The sequence below is a fragment of the Notechis scutatus genome, chromosome 1 (assembly GCF_049901735.1).
Source record: "Notechis scutatus isolate UNSWTSFEM ecotype Mainland chromosome 1, rNotScu1.2, whole genome shotgun sequence".
NCBI classification, from domain to species: domain Eukaryota; kingdom Metazoa; phylum Chordata; class Lepidosauria; order Squamata; family Elapidae; genus Notechis; species Notechis scutatus.
The window spans coordinates 163,094,518-163,121,335 of NC_142009.1; the positions used below are offsets into that span (position 1 = coordinate 163,094,518).

At 38.6% G+C, this 26,818-nt stretch overlaps 1 protein-coding gene across 4 annotated transcripts in view; it reads right to left on the reverse strand.

The window, feature by feature from the left end:
• Positions 1–26,818, reverse strand: part of AGAP1 (ArfGAP with GTPase domain, ankyrin repeat and PH domain 1) — a 392,866-nt gene that overhangs the window by 319,216 nt on the left and 46,832 nt on the right. For all 4 annotated transcript variants that reach the window (XM_087949347.1, XM_087949345.1, XM_087949346.1 and 1 more), the window contains 2 exons: positions 24,033–24,174; positions 20,050–20,184 (listed from right to left, as the gene is read on the reverse strand). In XM_087949347.1, the coding sequence (XP_087805473.1) occupies positions 20,050–20,184; positions 24,033–24,174 (277 nt within the window). The remainder of the gene's footprint in view (positions 1–20,049; positions 20,185–24,032; positions 24,175–26,818) is intronic.

The window sequence follows — 26,818 nt, forward strand, 5'->3', positions numbered from 1 at the left end:
GCCCCAACATCATCATCTTTGGAAACAGTTGTATAACATTCATTTACTACCACTTTTCTCCAGTGGACAATATTATAAGGAATTGTTATGGGCTGATATAGAAAGTTATCACTGTATATACTGAGAGTAAATTAAAATCTACTACTGAAGATAGTACCATAAAATTCCAAAACATTCTCATCTCACATCTGATTTAAAATGGAAAGGATATAAAATTGAGTAACTTGGTCTTTCAGAGTAATTAAAAACAGCGGTGGGATTCAATTTTTTTTACTACCGGTTTTGTGGGTGTGGCTTGGTGGGCGTGGCTTGGTGGGCGTGGCCGGGAAAGGATACTGTAAAATTTCCAGTCAGAGGGCATTTGCCGGTTCTCTGAACTACTCAAAATTTCCATTACGTTTCTCCAGAACTGGTCAGTACCTGCTGAATACCACCTCTGACTAAAAAAGAGGCATAGAGATGTCATACTGTTTTTATTTTAAATTATTTACATTATTAATTTACAACATTTGATAATGGCCAAGGAACAGATTGTTCTTTCCAAGGCACTGAATATTTGACCTCATGATTGAATTGAGGAGTGTACTCTTAAATAATTATAATGATTTGCAAATCCATGTGGCTTTCTTTAAAATATGCATCCAAGTTCTATGTACTGTGTCCAATAACTTCATTTTATAAAATATTCTTATTGCAACTATAAGTAGTCTTTCAAAGCATTCTATATTTTTTATTTACTGAACAATAAAAAGGTGGGCAGAAAATCAAAATGTCAATTCTCTGCCATTTTTCCACTACCATCTAATAGTCATTTACTAAATTATTATAACTTATTTTAGATATATAAACCTTTTAGAATACCAACCACATTTATTACTAATTTTCAGTGATAGTTTCAATATTTTTATTTGTATAAACCACCAGTTTGCTGTTATTGACTGGAACTGAAATGAGAAGGTAAATTAAAAGTAGAAAACAACTATTGTGTTAAACAAGTATCGGTCTGCCTGTCTGCCTGTCTGTCTGTCCATCTATTTTTGAATATTTGTTTTCTTCTGTGCTAGGTTGACATTTTACATTTTAACTTTTGTATGTATTTATCAATTGTTAGTTTTTATTATTATTTTTATTATATCTTTATTTTGTTCATACTGTATGCTGCTCAGAGTCACATTGTTTTGAGTTAAGTGGCCTTATAAAGAAATAAATATAAATATTGTTTTCTAAAAGGAATATTGCACTAATGCATCAAGATCGCCATCACCAACCGTTGAAGAACTTCCATTTAGGGAGATTGTGGGCCAAGGACACCAATTCTGTTTTTTAAAAACATATTTCCCATGGGACAGCAAGAAATAAAAGTTGATTTTGGCCTTATTTTAAGAGAAGTGAAGAGAAAAATCAGGGTGGAAAATGACCTGGGAGTGAGTACCAACGTAGTAAATGGGAAAATATAATGAGAGGGTAAAATCTGGAATCTAGAGGGGAAGAAAGGCTGGCTGATGGTCAACCTTTCTATCAGGTTGCAGCTCTATTATATATAATTTAATTCCAGGAAAAAGTACTGATGATCATTTCCCTGTCCGGTGCCCTTTCCCGGCAAGGCAAGAGGCAGAGGACAACGCTGCTGCATGTGGAAGCAGAAAGTTTGCAGAAAGCAGTTTCCTCCAAGTCCAACTTCTGCCTTGACATATCTCTGGAGAGCAAGAGGAGGAGGCAAGGGAGCAGCTCTGCCTAGTTCTGCCCAAGAGAGGCTAGCCCTTCTCGAAAGGGAATCCCCATTTCTAATCATGTGAATGCTGGTTCGTTAGGGCAGCCTTCCCTCATGCAGCTTCCCTGCCCCACTCTGCAGAGATCTGTCAAGGCAGAAATTGGACTTGGAAGAAACTGCTTCCTGCAAACTTTCTCCTCTGCGTTTCCACATACAGCAGCATTGTTCTCCGCCCCCTGTGGGTGGGAGGAAGGCAAGGCTGGCGGGGATCCAAAGGTCTCCAGTGGAGGAAGGCGAGATCAGGGCAAGAGCCAAAGCCTCGTTCAGAGCCTTGCCTTCCACTCAGGCCATGTGGAAGACCCCCAGACAGAGGTGTGGGCTTCCCAGAGTTCTCAGCAGTGGAGGGCAGGCGCCCAGCCCAGCCCTTAAGCTCCTGAGACATCAGGATCCTGCAGGCCAACCCAGTCCCGCTTTCCTGAGGGGGCACACAGCCATGCTTAGCTCCTCCTTGAGGCTGCTGCTGCTATGCTTGCTGTCCTTGGCCAGGATGCTCATGGTGGGTGCAGGAAGGCAAAGTACATGGTTTAGAGGGAGGCCCACTCCCTCTCCATGCAATTAGACCTGGCTGTCAACTTCAAACCGAACCTGGCAGGAGCCATTTTTCTGTTCCTCAGTTGCCACACAGAGGGGGAAGGGGGGAAGGAGGAGGGTTATTAGAGACAACAGAGAGTTTTCTCATGAGAACAAAGGTCATCAATACTGGCAACAGAAAAGGTCAGAGAAGGAGTACCTGGAGAGCCTGCCAATTAACTCAATTGGCCAACATGACCTGTGACACTTGGGGATGGAATTTTCCCATTTTAATTATACTGAAACTTCAGGAAAGATTTAGAGTTGTTGGGACCTTGACACCGGCTTTGTAACCAAAGCATCCTCAGCAATAGGTTGGGAGAGCACCAGAGGAGGCAAGGGGAAAGGGCAAAAGGGCAGCAGGGCTGCTGATGGTCAAGTGCTAAGGTAGGACTTCCCTCAGACCCTCCCTCCCTCTCATTCCCATGTCCTTCCTTCCTTCCTTCCTTCCTTCCTTTCCTTCCTTCCCTCCGCATCCAGAAAGGGATGGAGAAGGAGAGGGTGGCAGTGCTGTCATTGGCCATGGCTTTCCCATGTGGGTGCAGAGGGCAGGGGAGAGGCCATCCAGGTGAAAGGAAAGTGCTTGTGGGCTGCAGGGCAAGCATGCGAGGCTACACTGGCAAGCAGGCCATGGAGGTGGTGGAGGCGCTGGTTACAGGCGCTGCATTGCTGCTGATCTTCAACTTCATGGCGGCCACCCATGCCAGAATGCGGTCAGTCTTAGATCTGGACCGCAGGGCTGCCCTGGATGCCAGCCCCTGCGTGCTTGCCACCTCCTGGGCTGGGCTGGACTGGGCCAGGCTGAGGTGGCGGGGACAAGCCCCTTGTCTCCAGGGCAGCCCTGCAGGCCAGATCACATCATGGGCCAGATCGTTATTGACATGTCTAGTCTATAGGAATGCACCCGATTACATCAGGGCTGCTCAGCTCCAGCAGCATTTATTTGGAGGACTAAAAGAGACGTAAATATTTAAGACATTTTCAAAGTAAAGAAATGTTGGAATGACATCTCTACCACTAATTTTTGTCCTGCCTTTATTATTGTATAAGTAATTTAAGGTGGTGAACATACATAATACTCCTTCTTCTATTTTCTCCACAATAACAATACTATAAGGTGGGTTGATCTGAGGGACAGTAATTGGTCCAAAGTCACTCAGGCAGCTTTCACATTTAATGCAGGACTAGAATTCAGACTAGAATTCACAGGTTTCTAGGCCAGTAAGTTAACCACCAGGCCAAACTGGCTCTCGCTATCTTGTACCTGGTAACTAACTTCTCTTTAGAATTTGACCATTGTACCAGGATTATTTGTTATAGTGCCATGTTTCAGATTCTGAACTCTTTGAGACAAGCAAGGTCAAGAACCATATAGCAAAGATTCCAGGAATGCCCTTTATTGTTATATTGTTGTAGAGTAGAATAACACAATCTTGATAGCATGCAACAAAATGAAGGTGGGATTCATTTGAGTTTCTTTCTCACACTTCTTTTTCTCAGAAATGACTAATATTTTCTGAAACTCCTCTCATAAAAATTCCTTCCTTCTTTCCCAATTCCCAAGGCTAAATCTATGTTCTTTCCCACCAGAGTCCAGGGAGTAAAACAAAATTAAATGGGAAACCACACCAAAGCTTCATCTACAATCTTGGCAGTATCTTGCCTTTCAGTATCCCTTACACATCCCTTATGCAAGAGACAATAAATCAATCTAATTGTCTTACTGGCAAGACACACTGTAATGGAAATACTACTCAAGTAATATATTTGTCTTGTGCATCTTTCCATTCAATTGCAGATGATGAGAAGATAATGTATACAAATATCCAGTAATTTTAAAAAGCCTTCCAAAACACGTACGTAACTTGAGAGCCACGAGTTAATTCCGCATGATTAAGAACCTGTATTGAAAAATGTAGTGAAAGAGTTGTGTGATCTCCCTAAATAAGTAGACACCTACATGGAATAAAATGAACTACCTTCATAAACAAGTCTTCTATCACCAAAATAATTCAATAACCACACACTTCTGGAAGATTGGTAATAAAGATCAGTGATCTTTGACATTGGTAAGTTCTTGCATGTGAGAAGGAATTGTATCTTTGCAGGATTCATTTGTATTCCTGTAAATATCTGATAACCCAAATAATGTCCTCCTGTTCAACTTAGCAAAGAGCTTATACTTATTAAAAGATTCTAAAGGCATTTCTGATGTCATCCACATATAAAGATGCCTAAAATATCAATTTTTATATCAAAATAAACATATATTAAATGTACAGCTATTAACTAATCCAAAAGGGCAATCTCCAATCTTCCCAAGAAAGCAGGACTCTTGAAATTGAAGTTGTTCCAAAAGTAGCTTTCATGGAAAGGTTTGTGATAGCAAGAGGTCTAGGCAGGAACTAAATGTTCCCACTTAAAAAACAGCAATTTAAAGCAGTGCAAACAAAAACCTTCCCACAGCAATGCAGGAAACAGAAACAAGAACTCCAGATAGAGATCCCTCCAATCCTTCCCTCTTCCACCAGAATACCAGAGAGACATATGGACACATGTATTCAAATTTACTACATTGTGTTTCAAAAGCTGTGATAGAAACCATGGCTCTCTTTCACTGAGATAAAATTATAATGTTTCTCTGAAAACATGACCTACCCCAATAATAAGCCCAACTCTAATTTTTTGGGGGGGTAAGTCTAATATTACCCCTACCCTGAAAATAAGCCTGGGGGCTGGGCATGGTAACTGTCTGGCTGCATCCCGCTGGCCCCTTGAGGCAGCGTAAATACCACATTTGATCTTCTCTTTCTGGGTGCAGCACTTCTGCTTGTTGGGCCGCTTCCCCAAAGTCAGCAGCTCCGTGGCCAGCTGCTTTGCTTTTTTTTTTCCCCCCTCTTTTTGGGAGGCTCGCAGGAGGCTTTTTGGCAAACAGGAGGAAAATGGGGAGGGGGGATTTTCCTGCCTGCCATCTATTCCTCAAGCTCATCACAGACTGAGGGAAGGATGGCAGGCAGGAAAATCCCCCTCCCCATTTTCCTCTCTCCAAAAAGCCTCCATTCCTAATGCTGAAGGTTCGGAATGGAGGTGATGGTGCATTCACAGTGCGTCCAGCTCACCGAGCCTACTGCACCTCAAAAAAAGTAAGACCACCTCAAAAATAAGCCCAAGTACTTATTTTCAAGTCTAAAAGAAAATAAGACCCGGTTTTATTTTCTGAGAAACATGGCATGAATTCCCCACAAGTCCAATTTAGTGAACATGCATGCCTTCTGAACTCAGTGCAGTGCATCTTAAATAACATGTAATAGATACTCATACCCAAAAGTCACAGAGTCGTATATGAATCTCAAATAAGAATTATCTCTTTTTAAAAAATTATAGTGCAGGTGTGAAAAAGGAGAAAGAGCAAATGGATTTTCATACTGTTGTCCAGAAATTGCTTTGAAGTGGCTAGCTCTTGAGGAAATACTGCATATTGTCTTTCAGCTGGGATCTGGGTCTACATTTCAAATTGATGGCACAGTCACATATCCAATGAGACAGCATAACTGTGGACTTCTCCCACAAGACAGCTATTAAATAGACTCCTCCTCCAAGATGACTACTGAACACTAGGGAGATTTTTCTCTGACTGACAATCTGCCAATTTACTGCCAAAGCTGGTTCTTTGGCAACATTGTTCCCTGGATCTGAATGGGAGTACTTACGAATGACCCAAGATGACTTTTGAACAGCCACTGAAACCCCCTCCTCCAGAAAGAGAAAGCTGATTTGTTAAATGCTCATTTATTTTAATTCCATGATGGATTTTATTTGTATGGGGGGGGCTGTTTTGCAAGGAGAGGGGAACTAATGTTGCAATATATTTATCGGTATTCTACTAGAGGGGGTAATATGTGTATATGTGTTTGTGTTTTAATGCAGTTTTTAACATTTTGGGGTTTTTTTGTTTTTTATTTGTTTCTGTTAAACTTTTTTTGGGAGTTTCGTATTTTAATTTTTTTAAAATAACATAAAATTACATTAAAAAGGGAAGCATGGTAACGGCTTCCTCCTGTACAATCACACACGTCTTTACCAACATTTGTAATTTTTTCTGACAACTAAAAGGTTTAGGCAGGAAATTCCATTTGCAAGGCTTCGGCGGCGGCAGGAATCCGCTTCTCTGCAGGTCCCTGCTGCGCTCGCCGCTGAGGTACCCCCAATCCAATTGGATTTGGGGGTTGTCGCTGCCCTGAAGAGGCAGCAGAAGACAGAGGAGATCCGGGCAGAGGTTGGGGGATATCGCACCCCCTTTCCCCAGCCGGCTAGACTCCTTTTTCCTGAGGCGGTGGAGCGGCTGTCAGAAATGGCAGCCACAAAGGAATCTTCAACCGGATAAGACTGTGCAGGAGGAAGACAGAAGGAGAAGTTTTCTTGGCTGAACCAGGACATTAAGTTACTTTTAAAATACCCTGGAAACCTGACTTTCGGATTGATACATTTGTTTCCAAAAGAAGTTTGTTACGGGTGGCGAAAGTGCTGAAGGAAAGTTCACTCCCCTTCCTTACGGAGAAAGCAAATGAGCACAGAAAAACCTGCTGCTTTGAGGTAAAAACAAGCTCTTTGTTATAAGTGGGAAGGAGAGGACTAAAAAAAAAAATCTTTAAAAACTTGTTGGAGGAGACGCTTTGAAGATTATAAGACCAACAACTAATTGTAATACGGCTTTAAAATATATTTGGGATTTTGCCCCAGGAGGAAAAGTTGCAAAGAGAAGAAGAAGAAGAGGAAATAATTTCTGGCTGTTTGGATTGTTTGATAACTTTGACATTTGCAAATTACTTTAAGACTAAAAACATCTGGGTTGTTCTTAAAAATTTATGATGGCACCATCTGTGGATCAACTAAAAATGGAATATGAAAAATTAAAAGAAAGAGGACAAAATGGCAAGAATTCATTGGGAGCTGTCTTCCACTTTTTAGAAATGGCGGTTTCTACGTACCAGCAAATACTTGATGAAGAAGGAGAAGGAGAAGAAGAAGAAGAAAAGGAAGCCATTTTTAATGGACAAAAAAGTTCGATTAAGAAAGAAAATAGGAAGAGAGGAAGGAAAAATGAGAATTTAAGATTTAATAAAACAACCAAGAAAAAGAAAAATAAGGTGAAAAAAGGTACAATGTTAGAAAGCAATTGAAAAGAGAATCACAACAGAGAGGGGAAGCTAAAAAGGTGGAGGTTAGGAGGGGGGGGCAAAAAGATCAGACTGGAGAAGAAAGGGAGGGAAAAAGGGAAAAAAAGCCACGGTCTGAAACAAGATATTTTTTTCAGAGATAAAGGATAAAGGATGTATAATTTAAGAAAGATTCTGCAAGAGTACATAAGATAGTATTGTAGTATTTGCATTTGAAATAGTCTATTGGAATATTATAAGATTTAACAAAATATTAAAATATTAAAATGTTTTATAATGATAGATTTCAATATTTAATAAAATATCAAAGAGAATGTGTAAAATGATTAATGCTTAGTTATACTCTTAATAGAATTAGAATTGAAATTATATACTTAATTATATTATAAGTTTATTATTCTTTTTTTTCAAAATGCAACATGTAGAATGTACTAAGCAGAATCAGGATAGAAATTATGTATTATTTTAAGTGTAACTTTAGGGAAAGGCGTCACACCTTAAAAGTGATTACAGGGGAAACTCTTTGCTAAAGAGAAGAGATAAATAGATGATTGGAAAAGAACGGACAAAAGATACAAATATAATGATTTTGAAATAAGATGAAATAAACAAAAGAGAGAGTGAAAAGAAGGGAGAAGTTATATAGAAAATATAGAATGGTTAATAAGATATGAATGGTATATAAGGTGAGCATGAACTTGATTTAGGTCTGTAAAAAAAGATGTAACCCGGGGCTAAGCCACTTTTCAAAAGAAGTTTTATGTTTTATGTTTTGTGTTTTGGTTAGCTATGTTTTGATTGTGAATTAATAAAACCTTGGGGAAATAAAACTCAAGGGAGAGAAATTTGGAAAAGACATGTATAAATAATAATCAAGAAGGTTTTATCTTTTTATGTCTTGTTTATGTTCTGTATTTTGTGTGTTAATGCTTGATGGAGAATTAATAAAACCTTGATAGAAAGAAATATAATTGAATAAAAGTGAAGGGAGAAACAATGAGAAATTTGGAAAAGATATATATGTGTTTAAATGGAAATGTGATAATGTGGAACTATGCTTTAAAAAATAATGCTTTATTTGCCTTGTTAAAACTTATAAGTAATTTTTGAGAAAGGAGGTTTTATACTTTGATGTCTTATGTTTTGTTTGTCTTCAAAATCAATAAAATTTGTTTTTTAAAAAAAGGTTTAGGCAGCAGTTTAGGAGAAAGAAAAAGGGGGTAACACCTGCAAATAGTGATGTTGACAGCTTTGAGAGGAAAAAGATGTTTATTAAATTTATATGCCACCCATCTCACTATCTAAAGCTCCTCCAGTTGACTTTGTCCCTTGCCCCAATGGATATCCAGATTATGAATGTATAGCCAGTCACAGATAATCCTTGATTTACAACCAGTTGCTTAGTGACTGTTTGAAGTTATGATGATCACCCCAAAAACACTTATGACCCATAAAGGTACTTGCATTTTTGTGATGGTTGTAAGTGAATGCTGCAGTCATTTTCTACAATGGCTGTTTTTTGCCAGAAACTGAAAGTGAACACCAGTTTCCGGCAAAAGACATTGTAAATCATGGTCACATGATGGCAAATGTCTATAAATGTAGCCAAATGCCCAAAATGTGGTCACGAAACTTTGGGGGAGGGGGGTTTGCTTCGAATCCAGGTCATAATGCAGACTGAATCAGGCAGTATAAATACTTATACTCTATGATCTATTCTAACGAGGACAAGAAGCAATATCTGATTTACAATTTTGTAAGTATGTTTAATTGTATCATCTGATTTATGAATTAATCTATTTTTAACTTATTATATTTAGAAGGTTTCTAAATATGAAAAGCTGCCCTAAATACTTGCTGAAAAGGCATGGTGAGGAACATATATATAGCAAACAGACATAAATAACACTTTTACTTGACAGAGGTATATTACATTCTAATTTCAGCATAACTCATTTGATTTTCATTTTCATACAAGGAAAGGTAAGTGCTACAAATTCCAAGTAGTCAAAAATGTCGGAGGGAACCAGGGTACCAATCAACTGCAGAGTATCTCTTTTTGTAATATACTTCTAGTATTATATTCTGTACATCTATATTTAAATCAAGCTTGAAACTGCAACTTTCACTAATGCTGCATTGTAATGTATGTATCAAATTTTGTTAACACAAGACCAAATGCATTACTGAAAATGTCATTTGAGATTTATCTTCTAACTGTAAGCCTTCTATTAAAATGGGTATGATATACATCACTTACACAAATGAAAAATGTCAGAGCACTGCTCCTTGATATAGCATACCTGCATAACATGATTTCTGCATTATTAGGCAGCTACTTTTCATAAGTTTATATTTTTACTATATATATAAGATTAAAGGTAAAACAGATGTAAAATAAAATTATTTCATAAAATCAAACTAAAGAAACAAGAACTAATTTCGTATTTACCTATGCAATATTACACAATGAAGCACTTAATGTGCTCTTTAAAAAACAAATATCAGATTATGAAATAAACAGCTTAAGTTTTGCTCATGTTGAAATTGACTCCTGGTGATTTCATAGATATATCCAGTGGTGTGTTTCAGCTAGTTCGGACCAGTTTGCCCGAACCGGTAGCTTTTTGTGTAGTTTGGTGAACCGGCTGAATAGCATGCCTCATCCCCCACTTCCAGGCCTCTTGCCGATGCCTTCCCAGCACTTCTTCTCTTTGTAACACTGCGCTCCTTGGCTTTTGAAATCCAGCACTCTTTGGATCAGCTGCTCGGGCTTGGCAGCTGGAGAAGCAGCTGTGAGGCCAGGTGAGTGGGCAACCAGAAGGCCAGGAGCTAGAACTGAAGGGGCTGTTGCTGGCCCAGGAAGACTCCAAGGATGCCGGTTTGGTCACCTCCTCCATGGGGGCTACTGGCCTGGGCAAGCTCGGACAAGCAGAGGCAGCTGCTAGACAGCATCTAAATCAACTGTTACAATAACCTGGCAGGCTGGGCAATTACTTTTGGGGGGTTTGGCCCCACGGTGGGTGGGAAGAGGGGGGAATGGTGAGCGGAGGGCTGGGAAGGAAAGGGAGGCAAAAGGCAGGTGTTTCACTGCTCGCTCACTCTGGCCCAGAGTGCCAGAGCTTTGCGTCTGAAGTTCATCTTGGAGGCTGAGGGCAAAGGCAAGGGCTTTGGGGGTGGAGAGAGACCAGAGATACTTCTTGCTGCAGTTGTTTGCAAGTTTGATAGCCAGATTGATTCATGAAATAGGGACAAGGACAATGACAGGTGTCATTTCCTCTCTTTCCCTCGCCCCCACCCCAATGCAATGGGTTTGGAAGCCTGTGTTTTGCTGGAATTGGGTGCAGGGATTTGCTGCCTGCTGCCATGAAGTCTAGAGATGGAAAGCATCCCGGATGTATTTTGAAAGATTCCTTCCAACCAGAAAAACTAATAAAAACCGTATTTATTTAAGATGAATTGGCATTCTCGGAGGCATACTTTGTAAGTTGCTTCTATTGTTGCTCTGGGGGGGTGTATCTGTGTGTGTGTGGGCTAACGGCTAAAAAGCACACCTGCTGCAGTGCACCTTTCTACATCGCTAAATAACTAGGGCATAATAAATAGCTATGGCTTTGCATGAGACTTTAAAGTTTAACTCTTATACATTTCAATTCCTTTAAAACTAGTTGAGTCTGTATTGTTTTTGTTTTTTGTTCTATATTTCTTCAATATTATAAAGCTTTCTATAAAAATTTGATTAAATTTTTAACTCAAGTAATGAATGAAAATCTAGACATTTTATCATGAAAAGAAGTTCTTCAAAAGCTTTTAGCTGTGATGTATAAAGGAAACATTTAACTTGTTCAATCATACAGGCCTATTTTTTTATAGAATTTAGATTAAAAAATTTCACAGCAATATGAGTTTTTAATAAAAATGACACTTTTTGCTCAGACTGGATTTGGGCTAAAGATGTGCACGAGAGACAATATCAGACATATGGTATGTTATATACAAATTAAAAAGAAACAAAAACTGGATATGACTTTTTTAATGCAAAAAAGCTTTCTATAATTTTGAAGGGCTTTTTCATGCTGCAGTTCTAAAATATTTCTAATATTTTTAATTGATACAGAATATTTATAAAAATAAAAACCCAACATAATACAGTATTATAGAACAGGATACTTTATTGGCCAAGTGTGATTAAACACACAAGGAATTTGTCTCCAGTGCAGAAGCTCTCAGTGTGTATTCAAAACAAGAAAGTAATAATGATAATCACAATAATGATACAAGGAAGTATTAGAGAAAATGAAAAGATAATACCACAGCTATGCTACATTGGTAAATACAGGTAATCTCCATGTTAAGAGTGTTCCCTTAGTGAACATTTGAAGTTATGCGATAAGCACCCCCTAATGTTTGCAAACAAGGCCCAAAACTAAGAATCTGGCAGCATCACACCCTTACGAACAACCACAGAGGCTCTGAAACATTCGTCCTGCACGTTGCTGGTTAAAACGGAGCTTCTGAGAGGTGGATCTGAGCGGTGGATCAGACAAGAAATAATGGATGGAAACTGAACAAGGAGAGATTCAAACTAGAAATAAGGAGAAATTTTCTGACAGTGAGAACAGTCAACCAATTGCCTTCAGAAGTTATGGGAGCTTCATCACTGGAGGCTTTAAAGAAGAGATTGGACTTCCATTTGTCAGAGATGGTATAGGGTTTCCTGTTTGGGCAGGGGGTTAGACTAGATGACCTACAGTACAAGAATACCAACAAGAAAATCTGCAACTTTTTAAAGGACAAGTTTGGGACTTTTTCCTCATGGACATTAACAATGTTGAGAAATCCTTGAGAAAAAGAGAAACTTATAACTACTTGACAAACATTTCAGAGAAGAAAAAGATTTTATTCCATGAAGACAAGCTGGAACGAGTGACAACTTAAGGAGTCAATTGGAATTAGGATGGATTTTCATCAGTTTGATATTTGTAATTGAAACTTTTAATCTAAAGTTTGAAAGTGTATTTTTCCTTTATATAAAACTTAAGTAATTCCTAAAGTTTGTAAAATATTATTGAAACTGTATTTGAAAATATGTATGTTAAGAGAAAGTTGAAGAAAAAGATGTATTAGCTTAAAGAAAAATCTAGAACTTTAAAAAGGATGTATACAAGAAGGAAAAAAATATTCTATGAGGGTAACTTGGAGGGAGTGATCTAAATTTAATGAGCTAATTGGAATTAGTTGGAATTTTATTGGTCTGAAAGTGAACTTTCAAGTATGTACACTAAGAGGAAGTTTAAAAAAGATGTATTAAAATGTTTTGATTTTAGAAGTGTTTTTTTAAAAGCTTATGTTTTAAAATGGATGAAAAGAATACTTTCTCTTTAAGGTTAGAGAATCTGAAAGAATACAGTGAATTTTGTTAATATAAATCAAGCCTGTCAAACTGGCAGTCCATGGGCTGCATGCCCACCCCAGCTCTGTGAAGGCAAAAAACATTGCGATACTTCACAATACAGCCTGCGATGCAAGCAGGTTTGATACCCCTGATATTAATGGTGATAGTTTATAAAGATTATTAAGTGCAAATAGAAATATACATTATTTCAACAGCAAGGAAAATAAAGCAGTAATGGTTAAATTTATTGTTCTATTCAAAGAAGACAATATATTTATGTTTTTTATTTAGATATTACTTCTGGATTTTGTGCTTGTGATAAAAAAAATGAAACTCTTTGGTTTTCCCAATTAGATAGATTTGTTAAAGAAATGATTAATTATATATTTGTGTGTAAAAGTAAAAACTTGAGGTTGTGATGTGGCTATCTTGTACAGTGCTAAAGAGAGTTGGAAGTCAACGCCTTTTTCTTTCTTCCTCATATTTCCCCCCTTTCTTTTTTCTTCACTTAATTTCCTATTTTTATTTTTATTTGCATTTTATACACTGATAAAACAAAGAAGTTATATATAAAAAATGAAGTGGAGGCTATGCCTTACCCAAATAAAACAGAAGTATGTGTCTTCCATCTAAGCAATCATATAGCAAAGAAAATGTAGCTTTTTGTGGAAAAAGGATAAAAAACAACTACCTTCCAAAATATTTTGGCGTAACCCTTGACCGATCCATTACATTTGGAAAACACCTTGAAGTAATCAGATAAAAATTGAAAACCAGGAATAACTTGATTAGGAAAATTGCAAAAACAGACTAGGAAGCACAAGCCAAACCATGTATACCAGTTATGGGGAAGAAGTTGTCATACCAACAAGATTGATGTTTATCTTAATGACACAATGAGAATATCTGGAACCCTTAAATCCACATCTCTCTCATGGCTCCAGGTTCTTTTTAACATTGCCCCTCCTTTGATCTCAGGTGACAACAGACAGTCCAAGAGTGAAATAAGATAAGATATGCTATCAACTCCTAGAGATCTTCCAATACATAAAATATTAGACTCTCTATCTCACCAGACCTAAGTCTAGGAAACCAATTTGAAAAAGCATACCACAGTCTTACAATATAGGTGAAGAATGGCAATTAATATGGGCAACTTTTAATAACCACAACTGAACAGATTACACAGATCCAACAAAACTGCTTCCAAGAATGCAATTGCCCTGAAAAAATATTAAGCCACCTGAATAGAATCAGGACAAGCCATGACAGAACTAAGGCAAAGCTCTTTAAGTGGAGAATGGTTGAGAGCCCATAATGTGACTGTGGTGCACAGGAACAAATTATAACATATATAGTTCAATAATCTATCCTCAGGAAATTTCAAGGCACCTGGGATGATCTCACTGCAGCCACACCAGAAGCAGTTAGATGGTTAGCTTCCTTAGATATCGAATTATAGTTTCTATCCCATTGCAATTCTATGGCTCCATATTATAGTGATTTTATTATGGTTTATCTTAATTTTATATATCAATATATAATATTGTATTGTCCACATCTTACACACCCACCCACCCACACAAACATTTTGACATTTTATTCAAACTAAATTTGTATATCAATGATTGCATGACCTCTGCAGATGCCATACATTAAATAAATAAATAAATATTGACAGCATCTTCTGCTGATCTGTTTGCACAGTAGGCAAACTGCAAGGGGTCTGACAGCAGATCTGTTATGACTTTCAGGAGGGCCAGCACTAACCTTTTAAAGGTTTTCATAATTACAATGGTCAGAGCAACCAGTCCATAGTCATTCAAGTTCTTGATGGAGAGTTTCTTGGGAACCAGGAAGATAGTAGAGCATTGAGGCAAGAAGGAACATAACACATCTCCAGTGATTTATTAAAGATGTGGGTGAATATAGAAGCCAGTTGATCAGCACAGATTTTCAAGAAAAGAGTTATTTTGTCTGGGCCTGGTGCTTTTCTGATATTTTGTCAATGAAATAGATGTCCCACCTTTTTTTCTAGGAACACCAGTGGTGGGTGGGGCCAGAGGGAGGGAGATGTAAATTTGGCTATTGTTGGTCAATCTGGGGTGAAGAGGGTAGCTATAGTTGACAGTGATCTCCTCTCAAATCTACAGTAGAACACATTCAGGTCATCTGCCAGTTGATAATTGTCTTCAGCAAAGAAAGGGGATCTGCTATAGCCAATAATATTCTTCAGGTTTTTCCACCCATTTGCTGGTTCATTTGCTGAGAAATGATTCTTCAATTTTTCAGTGTAGTTCCTCTTTGCTGTCCTGATCTCCCTTGTTAATATGTTCCTGGCCTGATTGTACAGCATCCTGTCTCCATTTCCATAGGCTTCCTCTTTGACATGATGTAGTGCATGAGCTTAGCTGTGAACCAAGATATGTTATTATTGCATATGCACAAACTTTTGGTCAGCACATACCATCTCACAAAAACCAATATATGATGTCACTGTATCAATAAGTTCATCCAATCTGCTGAAGCAGCTTCAAAAACACTTCAGACTGAGCAAGCATGTAACTCCAACTTTGTCTCCTCTGTCCAAGGCTTCACTATTTTCACCACAGGTTTTGTGGTTTTAAGTTTCTGTTTATAAGCAGGTACAAGATGAATCATAACAATGATCAGTGGTCCACAGCTGCTCTTGGTAGAGAGTAATTAACCTTCTTTAACATGGAGTAGCAGTGGTTTAAGATGTTATTTCTTCTAGTGTAACAGCTGACATGCTGAGTATATCTGGGCAACTCCTGATTTAGACTAGCATTGTTAAAATCCCCTAAAACAATGAATAGAGAGAATGGATATCTGTTCTGTACACAGGATTTGGTCAGTTAAGGTTTACAATGCATTGCTTACACAAGTGTGGGGTGGTATATAAACCTCAACTAAGATACATGAAGAGAACTCTCATGGGGCATTAAAAGCTTTGCAATTAATGAATAGTCAATTAACTCCACATCACAAAATGTCTTTAGTACACTAACATTTTGCACCAGTGATTTTTAACATAGAAGCAGATACCTTCTCCTTTCTTTTTTCTGAATGTCTTGGCTTCTGAATGTCTCTGCCCTTTGAATCTGAAATTACTGTTTTATAAATGACTGTTTTCTATTGCCTCACTTAGTCAAGTATTTGTAAAGCAGAATTGATCTGATTTAAAAGACGCAAGTCATCCATCTTTTTTATAGTGAGTGAAGATTTGTTGGATGAAGCGAAGGAACAGACGTTCTTACCCTCTTTTTCTTAGTCTAATGAGGACACCTGCTTGCTTCCCCTTCCTCTTCCTGTGCTTCCTTTGTCTTTGTCTTGTCCTGCTGTTGAAAAAAGCTGCAGTTCCTCTTATCAGAATATCCACACAGTTTCCCTTTGTGTTTGTAAAAACATTAGGAAAAATATTCCTAGAAAGTTGATTGATATTCAGAAGCTCATCTTTGGTGTATGTAATCCGCAGTGAGAGAGAGAAAATGACAAAAAAAATCAACACTATTAAAGAGCATTTTGCTGAGGCTACCATCAACAGTGCCATCTTGAGTTTTTTTGTAGATCTTCCAATGCACCATCGTTGTTAGCAATAATAGCACTTAGACTTATATAGCATTTCACAGCCCTCTCCAAGTGGTTTACAGAGTCAGCATATTGTTCCCAACAATCTGGGTCCTCATTTTACCGACCTCGAAAGGATAGAAGGCTGAATCAACCTTAAGCCAGTGAAGACTGAACCCCTGGAAGTCAGCAGAATTAATTTGCAATGCTGCATTCTAACTACTGTGCCACCACAGCTCTAGTTTGTCATGCACTCTTTTGCAGTCAGTCTGTGCAATCTTCTTACAGCAGCTAATCACTCGGGGTTTTTTTTAAGCTTCTTTACAGAGATAGCATTTGTCTTCTCAACTCTGGCCTTGTATTAATTTGTTCTTAAGACTTGGAGTTTTGTAGCCAGAATTAAGCCCTCTGTCTCTTCAATTTTACTGTTTTTAGCCATTGTCAGGACTTGTTATTTGCTTTGCCTGCTATTTGTTTTAATGTATTGGCTATATACTACTTTGCCTTCCCATGACTGCTGCAAATAATTTTGAAACAGAACCATTTGTTACAGGTAGTCCTCAAGTTATGAGAGCAAATGGAAGCAAAATTCCCACTGCCAAACAATGTGGTCATTAAGATGAAATGTTCCACGATTGCATTGCTTAATGATGGCAATCAGGTTGCTGTCATAATCCTAAAACCACACAAGACATTAAGCGGGAAGAGGAAACTGCAGGCAAATGCTTGTGAGCACAAAAAGGTACACTGGTGCTGCAGGCAGTTGCTATGGATGGTGGGCAAAAAAGTGGTGAGAATGGGAGCCAGCTTACATTGACTTTGCTTCTGGGAAGCCAGCAGGGAATATTGGAAATTGTGATCATATGACTGCGGTTCACTGCAATATCAGAACAGTGAGCAAGGTATTGATACCTTGTATTCATGTGACCACAAAGACATTACATCAGCCAGAACTCCAAGAACTGGTCATAAATCCTCCTTTATTTAGCCCCTTTGTAACTTGTCACAATTGAATGACAAATACTTACTGGAAAATTTCCATGTAAGTAAGAAATGGACATATGGACAGTTTTCCTTGTTTGAACATAACCTAAATACAGTTGTATAGAAATTAGTTCCATTACACGTGCACTTGAATTAACACATGTACCATCAATATTTTAACTTGCAGTGGAGAATGACAAAGCTTAAGCACAGGCTGCAAAAATGTACAATGCAATTCTCAGTATATCTGAGAGTTGCTTAATATGGTAATTATTAATTTGTCCCCTCTTTCACACAATTAGATAAATATTTATCTTATCACTTATACATAATACAAGTTTCAAAAGAGAGAAAAGATACTGTGCATTCAGAAAGTATTCAGACCCCTTTCACTTTTGTCAATTTTATTATGCTGCAGCCTGATTCTACAGTTGAAATTGTTGGAAGGAAAATCCATCTGGTTCAGTTCCAAGTTGGGAGAAAGACGCTGGAAATAATATGGAGGCTGATTGAAAAGAAAGACACTGTTTATTGAGAGCAGAACCAACACATACACAGCTTGCAGCTGACCAAATGGTTGAATGAGTGGATGGAACTTTATAGGTTTCTGTGCCTTTGAAGTTTGAACTGTTCTGGAGGTTATGCAATGAAGGGGCTTGTGTCTTTTGCTAAATGATGGCGGATTAATCCTATTATGTCCTAAAATGTCATGCTCTGTCCTTCTTAATCTCATCACCCTGGAGCTGAAGACATTTTGTTTATGAATAGATTGGCCCAGATTTCTTAATGGGCACAAATATCCATTTATAAAGATTTCTTGCATCTGCTGGAGGCTGTTTTACTATGCAGGAAGTTATATAATATCCTGCCTTTTTAATATTCCCCAAAATATTTCATTCTCTGGGAAGGTAAGCGGGTGCTGACTTTCTACAAAATTCTTTTTTTAAAAAAATTAATCTACACTCAGTACTCCATAATGACAAAATGAAAACAGAATTTTAGAAATGTCTGTACGTTTATTAAAAAGAAAAAAACTTGCATAATTGGCATAAATATTCAGACCCTTTGCAACAACTCTTGAAATTTAGCTCAGGTGCCTCCCATTTCACTCGATTGTTGCTGGCATGTTTCTATACCTTGATTGTAGTCAACCTGTGGTAAATTAAATTGATTGGACATGATTTGAAAAGGCACACACCTTTTTATAGAAGTCTTCACAAATGACAATGCATACTACAGCAGAGCAAAAGCCATGAGGTCGAAGGAACTGCAGAGCTCAGTGACAGGATTATTGTAAGGCACAGATCTGGGGAAGGCTACAATAAAATGTCTGCTGCACTGAAGCTTCCTAAGAGCACAGTGGCCTCCATAATTCTCAAATGGAAGAAGTTTGGTACAACCAGGATTCTTCCAAGAGCTGGTTACTTGGTCAAACTGAGCAATCAGGGGAGAAGGGCCTAATATGAGAGGTAACCAAGAGCCCAATGGTCACTCTGACTGAGCTCCAGAGATCCTGTATTGAGATGGGACAGAATTCCAGAAGGACAACCATTGCTGCAGCCCTCCACCTCTCTGGTCTTTATGGCAGAGTGGCTAGGCAGCAGTCTCTCCTCAGTGCAAAACACATGATAGCCTGCTTGGAGTTTGCAAAAAAGCACCTGAAGAACTCTCAAGACTGTGAGGAACAAGATTCTCTGGTCTGATAAAACCAGCATTGAACTCTTTGGCCTCAATTCTCAATATTATGTTTGGAGGAACCACGCACCGTTCATCACCTGCTCAAGATCATCCCAACAGTGAAACATGGTGGTGGCAGCATCATGCTATGGGAGTGTTTTGCAGCAGCAGGCTCTTGGGGACTGGTCAGGGTTGAGGAAAAGCTGAATGGAGCGAAATCAGGGATATCCTCAATGAAAACCTGTTCCACAGCGCTCAGGACCTCAGATTGGGCCAAAGATTCACTTTCCAACATGACAACGAGCTAAACACACAGCCAATGCAACACAGGAGTGGCTTAGGGACAATTCTGAATGTCCTAGAGTGACCCAGCCACAGCCCTGACTTGAACCTTATTGAACATCTTTGGAGGGACCTGAAAATGGCTGTCCGCCAACGGTTGCCATCCAACCTGACTGATCTTGAGACGATTTGCAAGGAAGAGTGGCAGAAATCCCCCAATCCAGATATGCGAAGCTTGCACATCATTCCCCAAGACTCGAGGATGTAACTGCTACCAAAGGTGCTTCAAAAAAGTACTGCTTGAAGGGTCTGAATACTAATGCCAATATATTTCAGTTTTTTTTCTTTTTTAATAAATTTACAGATATTTCTAAAAATCACTTTGTCATTATGGGGTACTGAATGTAGATTAATGAGAAAAAAAATGAATTTCAACAACTGTAGAATCAGACTCTAGCATAACAAAACTGACAAAAGTGAAGAGGATCCGAATACTTTCTGAATGCACTGTATATTTTAGAATCTTGTTATGGTTCCTTATATTTTTATCACTGATTCAGTGCATATCAATTAGATGGACAAATTATAGTGAAAAGTAAGTTTACCATCCTGAAAAACTCGCTCCACATTCAGCCCATACGTAGCACAAGTTTCATAGTAGATACATCTCTTCAAATCGTTGGATAGTTTCCGTGCTCTAGTATCATCAATGACCCGAGGATTATTCGAACTTATAGCATCTGTAAAGAAAACAAGGCATTTTTGTTTCAGAAAGTTCTTAAGGTCATGTTCCTTATTTTGCAGGGCCATTTGAAATTCTGAGAATACCTCACAAAATGTCTGCCTTAACAAATGTGGTCAATAATTAGTGCCCATATAACAGAATGCAACTAAAATGCTTGTTGACACAGTCAAATTTTGAGGATATCTGAAAGGACATCCAGGATAAGACCAGTCTTACCTCAGGGGAGGTGTTCTACAGGGTGGGTGTTGTGGCAGAAGATAGGATCTCCTGAGTCCTGCCAGGTTTATCTAATTAGTGAACAGGAGCTGCAATATAACCAACTTGATGGGATGGGCATATGTAATCAAGAAGCAGTTCCTCAAATAACCCAGGTTACTACTACTATTATCATTACCATCATTAGGACAAGGATATCTATAACCTAAAATATTAGAAATATGCAAACATGTATTATCTTAGAATCGTTTAAATATGACCAATTAAACAATAATATGACATTTAGTATTTTTAGATTTTTAAAAATTGAGTGCTATTTTCAGAAAAATGGTAAAGTTAGATTTTTGCCTTAAAAGCCATATTTTTGTTTAAAATATGTTTTGCTCCCTGCAAGTTTCCCACAAGGAAATACAATGGGGAAGCCAACAGAAAACTGGCAGTTTGCTCCTACTCCTACTCCTGTTTGACAAACTGTGATCATTCTGTTGTTCTGTTTAAGTAAAGATATAACTCCAAATATGATGATCTAATGAGTCAAGGGTTGCCTAGTCTGTGTATGTGTGTGTGTGTGTGTGTATGTATATTTGTGTGTAATATAGTATAATAGTACATTATACAAATTGTCTGTTATTTTTATGAGTTCTCAGGTCATATAAACTTAAGTTCCTTTAGTTTGGTCATTAACCAGCAAATGACATAGTAATAACCTGTGGTGGATAAAATACAACTACCCCATATGGCAAATTCACCAAAACAGACATTTATCATTGAATGATTTTGGTTGCAAAATATTGGCCAAAGGGAAATTCATGGATTTGCTAGTGATAGGAAAAGGAAAATATATTGATATATAAAATTGCAATATAAAGCAACTATATATACACACATGGGAAGACAGTCAGGAATGATTTTCAAAAGAGCCATGCAAGTCTATTCGCCTATTCAGAAGGAGGAGCTGTGTAAGCATTTTCATATATTCTAAAGCATTTCTTGAATGATTTCCAAAGCTTTATAGGTACACACCGATAAGAAGATGAATGCTGTTCTTAAGATACAGCTTCATAAATAAAAGAAGCAAGTGCTTCCGGTTTGCCAGGCTTCGGCGGCGGCAGGGATTCGCGATCCTGCGCGATCCCTGTTGCGCTAGCCATCTTGGTGCCTCCAATCCAGACGGATCTGGAGGCTAAGGCTGCCCGGAGAGGCAGCCAAAGATAGGGGATCCGGACAGGGGTTTGGGGGTATCGCAGACCCCCTTCCCACTCAGCAAAACCCCCTTTTCTCAAGGCGGTGGAGCGGCGGTCTGTAATGGCCGCCTCAAAGAAGCCGGTAGCTGGACAAGACTGCGCAGGAGGAAGAAGGAGAAAAGTTTTAAAGTGAAAGTTCTTTGGCTGTACCGGGACCTTAAAATACACCTAATACCCTGAAAACTACGATTTTTTGAATGATATTTGTTTCCAGAGGAGATCTTTAAAGCGCGAAATTGAAGTGCTGAAAGGGAAAGTTCACTCTCCTTCTCTACGGAATTAACAAATGGATATTGAGAAACCTGTCTTTATAGAAGGTAAAAATTTGAAGCCTTTTGTTACAAGTGGGAAGGGAGAGGACAAAAAAAATCTATATTAAGATGCTACTGGAGGAGATGCCTTTAAGACTTTGAGACTAGATTAATTGCAACAAGGCTTTAAAATACAGACTGGGCTTTTTTTTAATTGATATTACCCCAGGAAGAGAAAGTGTAAAGGGGAGAACTTTGTGCTCTGCTTGGACTGCTTGATGACTCTGGGACTTTGGAGAACTGCTTTAAGTTTTGAAACATCTTGGTTGTTTTAAGAAGAAGAAGGGGGGGAGAAGATCCATAATGGCTTTATTTGTTGATGAACTAAAAAAGGAATATGGACAAACAAAGAAAGAAGGCAAGGATGCTTTGGAAGCAGCTTTTCATTTTTAGAAATGGCGCTTGCTATTTATCAGCAAACACAACAACAGATGGAGGAGGAGGAGGAGGAGGAGGAGGAGGAGGAGGAGGAGGAGGAGGAGGAGGAGGAGGAGGAGGAGGAGGAGGAGGAGGAGGAGGAGGAGGAGGAGGAGGAGGAGGAGGAGGAGGAAGAAGAAGAAGAAGAAGAAGAAGAAGAAGAAGAAGAAGAAGAAGAAGAAGAAGAAGAAGAAGAAGAAGAAGAAGAAGAAGAAGAAGAAGAAGAAGAAGAAGAAGCAGCCATCTTTAATGAATCCAAAAGCTTGATTAAGAAAGAAAGGAGAAAGAGAGGAAGGAAAATGAAGGACTTAAGATTTAAAAAAACACCCAAGAGAGAGAAAAATAAGATGCAAAATCAACACAATGTTAGAAAGCAAAAGAAAAGAAGAATACAACAGAGAGAGGAAATTAAAAAGGCAGAGGTTGGGGGTAAAAAGGCCAGGTGGGATAAGAAAGGAAGAGAAAAGGGGGGAGCCACAAAGGTATGAAACAAGATGGGGGGGAAAAATTTTTAGGGACAAAGGGTAATGTATAATTTTTTAAAAAAAAGACTTTGCAAAGTACATAAGATAGTATTGTGTTATCTGTATTAGAAATAGAAAATTAGAATTTTATAAGATTGAATAAAAGATTAAAAGATTAAAATGCTTAATAATGATAGATTTTAAGATTTAATAAAATATTAAAGGGAATGTTTAAAACAATTTAGTTTAATTATAGAGTTTAAATTGATTATTGTGTTGATGTTATTATAAATTTATTATTGTAGTGTTTGTTTCTGAAATAGATAATTGGAATGTTACAAGATTTAATATTTAATTATGTACTTAATTATCTCATAGATTTACTATTTTCTTGTTTGTTTTTTTCTTTTTAAATTTAGTAGGTAGAATGTACTAAGCAAAATCAGATTGGGAATTAGGCGTTATTATAAATACCAATTTAGGGAACGATAGAAGGGCATCATACTTGATTAGTGATTTCAGGAGAAACCTTTTTATTATAGGGAATGAGATAAATGGATAATTGGAAAAGAACGGACAAAAGATATAAATATAATGATTTAAATTATTTAAATTAAGATGAAATAATTAAAATAGAATTAAGAAGAGTAAAAGTGGGAAGAAGTTATATAGAAGATGTACAATGGTAAACAAGATAGGTAATGGTATATAAGATGAGCATGAATCTAATGGAAGTCCGTATAAAGAGTGGTAAACTGGGGCCAAGTTGCTTTCTATAAAGAAGTTTTATGTTTTTGTGTTTTGTGTGTTTATGTTTGTCTGAGAATTAATAAAACCTTGGAGGAATAATAGATGAGAATAATTGTAAACAAGACAGAGGGAAATATGAATATGATGACTATAAAATGGATAAACATAGAAAAGAAATGTAATTGAATAAGAGTAAAGAGAAATAATGAGAAATTTGCTAAAAAGATATTTATGAGTCCATATGGAAACGGGACAAATTAGAATTATGTTGTATAAAATAATGTTTTATCTGTCTTGTAAAAATTTATAATGGAAAGAGGTTTTATGTTTTTAAATGTTTAATGATGTTTTTGTTTGTCTTTAAAATTAATAAAATTTGTCTTAAAAAAAAGAAAAGAAAAGAAGCAAGTAAATAAATATGGCATAAGAATTACTGCTTACCCTGAGTTCCGACTAGTAACATTGGGATTTCATTAGCATTACGATAGTTTGCCATACGGCTATAATAGTGGTACACTGTCTGGAAGCTAATTTCATCCTCAAGGCTGAAGACAAAGATAACGGCATCCACCCACATGGCAAACTGTAGAAAAAAATTAAAACAAATCCTTAAAATAGAGGAAATCTTATTTGAATATCAAGTCACACACTTTAGGATTTAAATGGGTATCAGGTTGTCCTGCAATCAATATTCTGTTAGCAAATTACACTAGTATACAAATTTTATAAAGTCAACTTTCTGAGTTGGCTATTTAAGACATGGGGGTGCTATGACCATTAGAAACATAGCATGGCAGCTTTGAGGATCTCCTCCCATGAACTGAATATGTATATGCAGGTATAGAAGGCACTTCTGACAGATCCAAAGCTGCAGTAGCCCGTATTCCATTCCAGACAAATGGTTGTCCTATCTTTTGAAAATCTTCAGCAATGAAGCAACCACTATTCTGGGAGACAAGCTGTTCCCTGACTAACTGTTCTCACTGTCAAGAAAGTTCCAGGTTGGATCTCTCTCTGATGCAAAGTTGCTTTTTGTCCTTGCTCAGGTGTTTGGAGAATAAATTAACCCTCTGTTCCCTGTGATAGCCCTTCAAATTGGAAGACAGCTAACATGTCTAAAGACTTTTCTTCATTAGGCTAAATATATCTGGTTCCCTTAGCAGTTCTTAGTACAGTATAATTTAGCTTCTACACCAAGAGTGTCAAGCTCAAGGCCCACAGACTAGATCTGGCCCATAGGGTGTTTAGATCGGGCCCATGGGGCCGGCCTGGAAATAGCAAAGGACCGGCCTGGAATGCCTCTGCTAGCAAAAATGGAGCATGGGGGGGGGGCGCGTGTGCGTCTCCCCACCGGCAGCCCATTTTTGGCCTGGATGGCCTCCTGTAAAATCCTGCAGCAATCACAATTCCCTCACTAACCTGCTTTTCAGCTCCATTTCCAGCATTTAGGGAAACAAAAGAAGACCGTGGGACTACCAGTAAAAAAAAATTCAATCAGACCTTCTAACTTTGCGAAATCCTTTTTCCCCGAGAAATTGGAAGGTCTGATTGCACTTTTTTTAAAAAACTGGTAGTTACATGGTCTTCTTTTGTTGCCCTTCACGCAGGAGAATGTGGAAAGCAGGTTGGTGAGGGAATTGTGGTTGCTCTGCGATGGGGGCGAGGATTTTGCATTATGATTAGTCTGGGGTGGAGTGGGTGTGAGGATTTTGTATTATGATTGGGGTGGGAGTGAGGATTTTGCATTATGATTGCTCATAATGTAAGTAAGAACCAGCAAAAGAGGAATGGAAAAATTCCTATCTGTAGATCAGCGTTTTTCAGTCTTGGCAAGTTTAAGATGGGCGAACTTCATGCTGCCTGCGGAATTCTGGGAATTGAAGTCCATGCACCTTAAAGCTGCCAAAGTTGAGAAGCATAGGTCTACACTAGAGTTTAGGATTTTCCGTTCCTGTTTTATTTAGAGTTTGATGCAATTAAATAAATCAGTTGTGGTTTCCTTAACAAATAGTGATTTAAGACAGTGGTCCCCAACCTTTTTTGTACCAGGGACCAGTTTCAAGCACAAACACTTTTTCAAGGACCGGGGGAGGAGAATCCGAGTTTGGTGGTTTGCTTGCAGATGTTTCATTACCTGACTAGGTAACATCTGATGTTGTTACCTAGTCGGGTAATAAAACGTCTGCCAGCAAACCACCAAGTTCAGGGAGCGCCTCGGCCCTGCCTCCCTCAGCCCCATCCCTCAGGTGTCTCCCTCCCTCCCTCAGGTGTCTCCCTCGTTCCTCTCTCGCTCTCTCGCTGCTCCACCAGCCCAGGAAGAAACTGCTTCAAAGAGCCGGGGGTGGCTTTCCTGTCGCCGCAGCTCCTCCGAAGCGCCCGTTTACCCCCACCCGCCCGCCCGCGACGGTTCAACCCAGTGCTCCGTTCTGCCTGCCTGCCTTCTTTTCGGAGCAGCTTCGGCTGATAAAAAGAGGCGAATAGTTATTATTCTCAGCCGAAGCTGCTCCGAAACAAAGGCAGGCAGGCAGGCAGGCAGAACGGAGCACTGAATTGAAGCGCGCGGGGCGGGCGGGGTGGGGATAAACGGGCGCTCGGAGGAGCTGCGGCGACAGGAAAAGCCACCCCCACCCGGCTTCTTTGAAGCAGTTTCTTCCTGGGCTGGTGGAGCAGTGAGAGAGCGACTGAGAGAGGAACGAGGCAGGAGGAAACCGAAGCTGCTGAGCCAGAGAGCAGGACAGGCTTCGGTTGCTTCCTCCCTCCCCTTCTTTCATTTGTGTCCTTGATCCCCGATCCCAGCAGCATTCACCGAAGGCGAAGAAAGCCGCCATTTTTTTTCCTTTGCGGCCCGGTACAGAGTGCTCCACGGCCCGGTACCGGTCCGCGGCCCGGTGGTTGAGGACCCCTGATTTAAGACATATGAATCATTACTGGACATTTTGTGAGAAATTAAAAGTTGATCTGGGGCTTTGATGATTAAATATATGGGATTGTGGAAATAATGTAGACAAATGTTAATCTTAGAGTAAGAGTTTGGTATATTTTTTTACTTTTATCTGTAACAAAGGAAGTTGGAAGTCATTCTTTCTCAATTTTTCTTCTTTTCCTCTTTCTTTCTTACACTTTCATTCTTTTTCTTTCCTGAGCCATTTCTTTTTTCAAATCTGTTTTTTATTTGTTTATCCCATAGCTCTGTATTTTTTTATGTATGAAGGATCAAAGATTCAGCC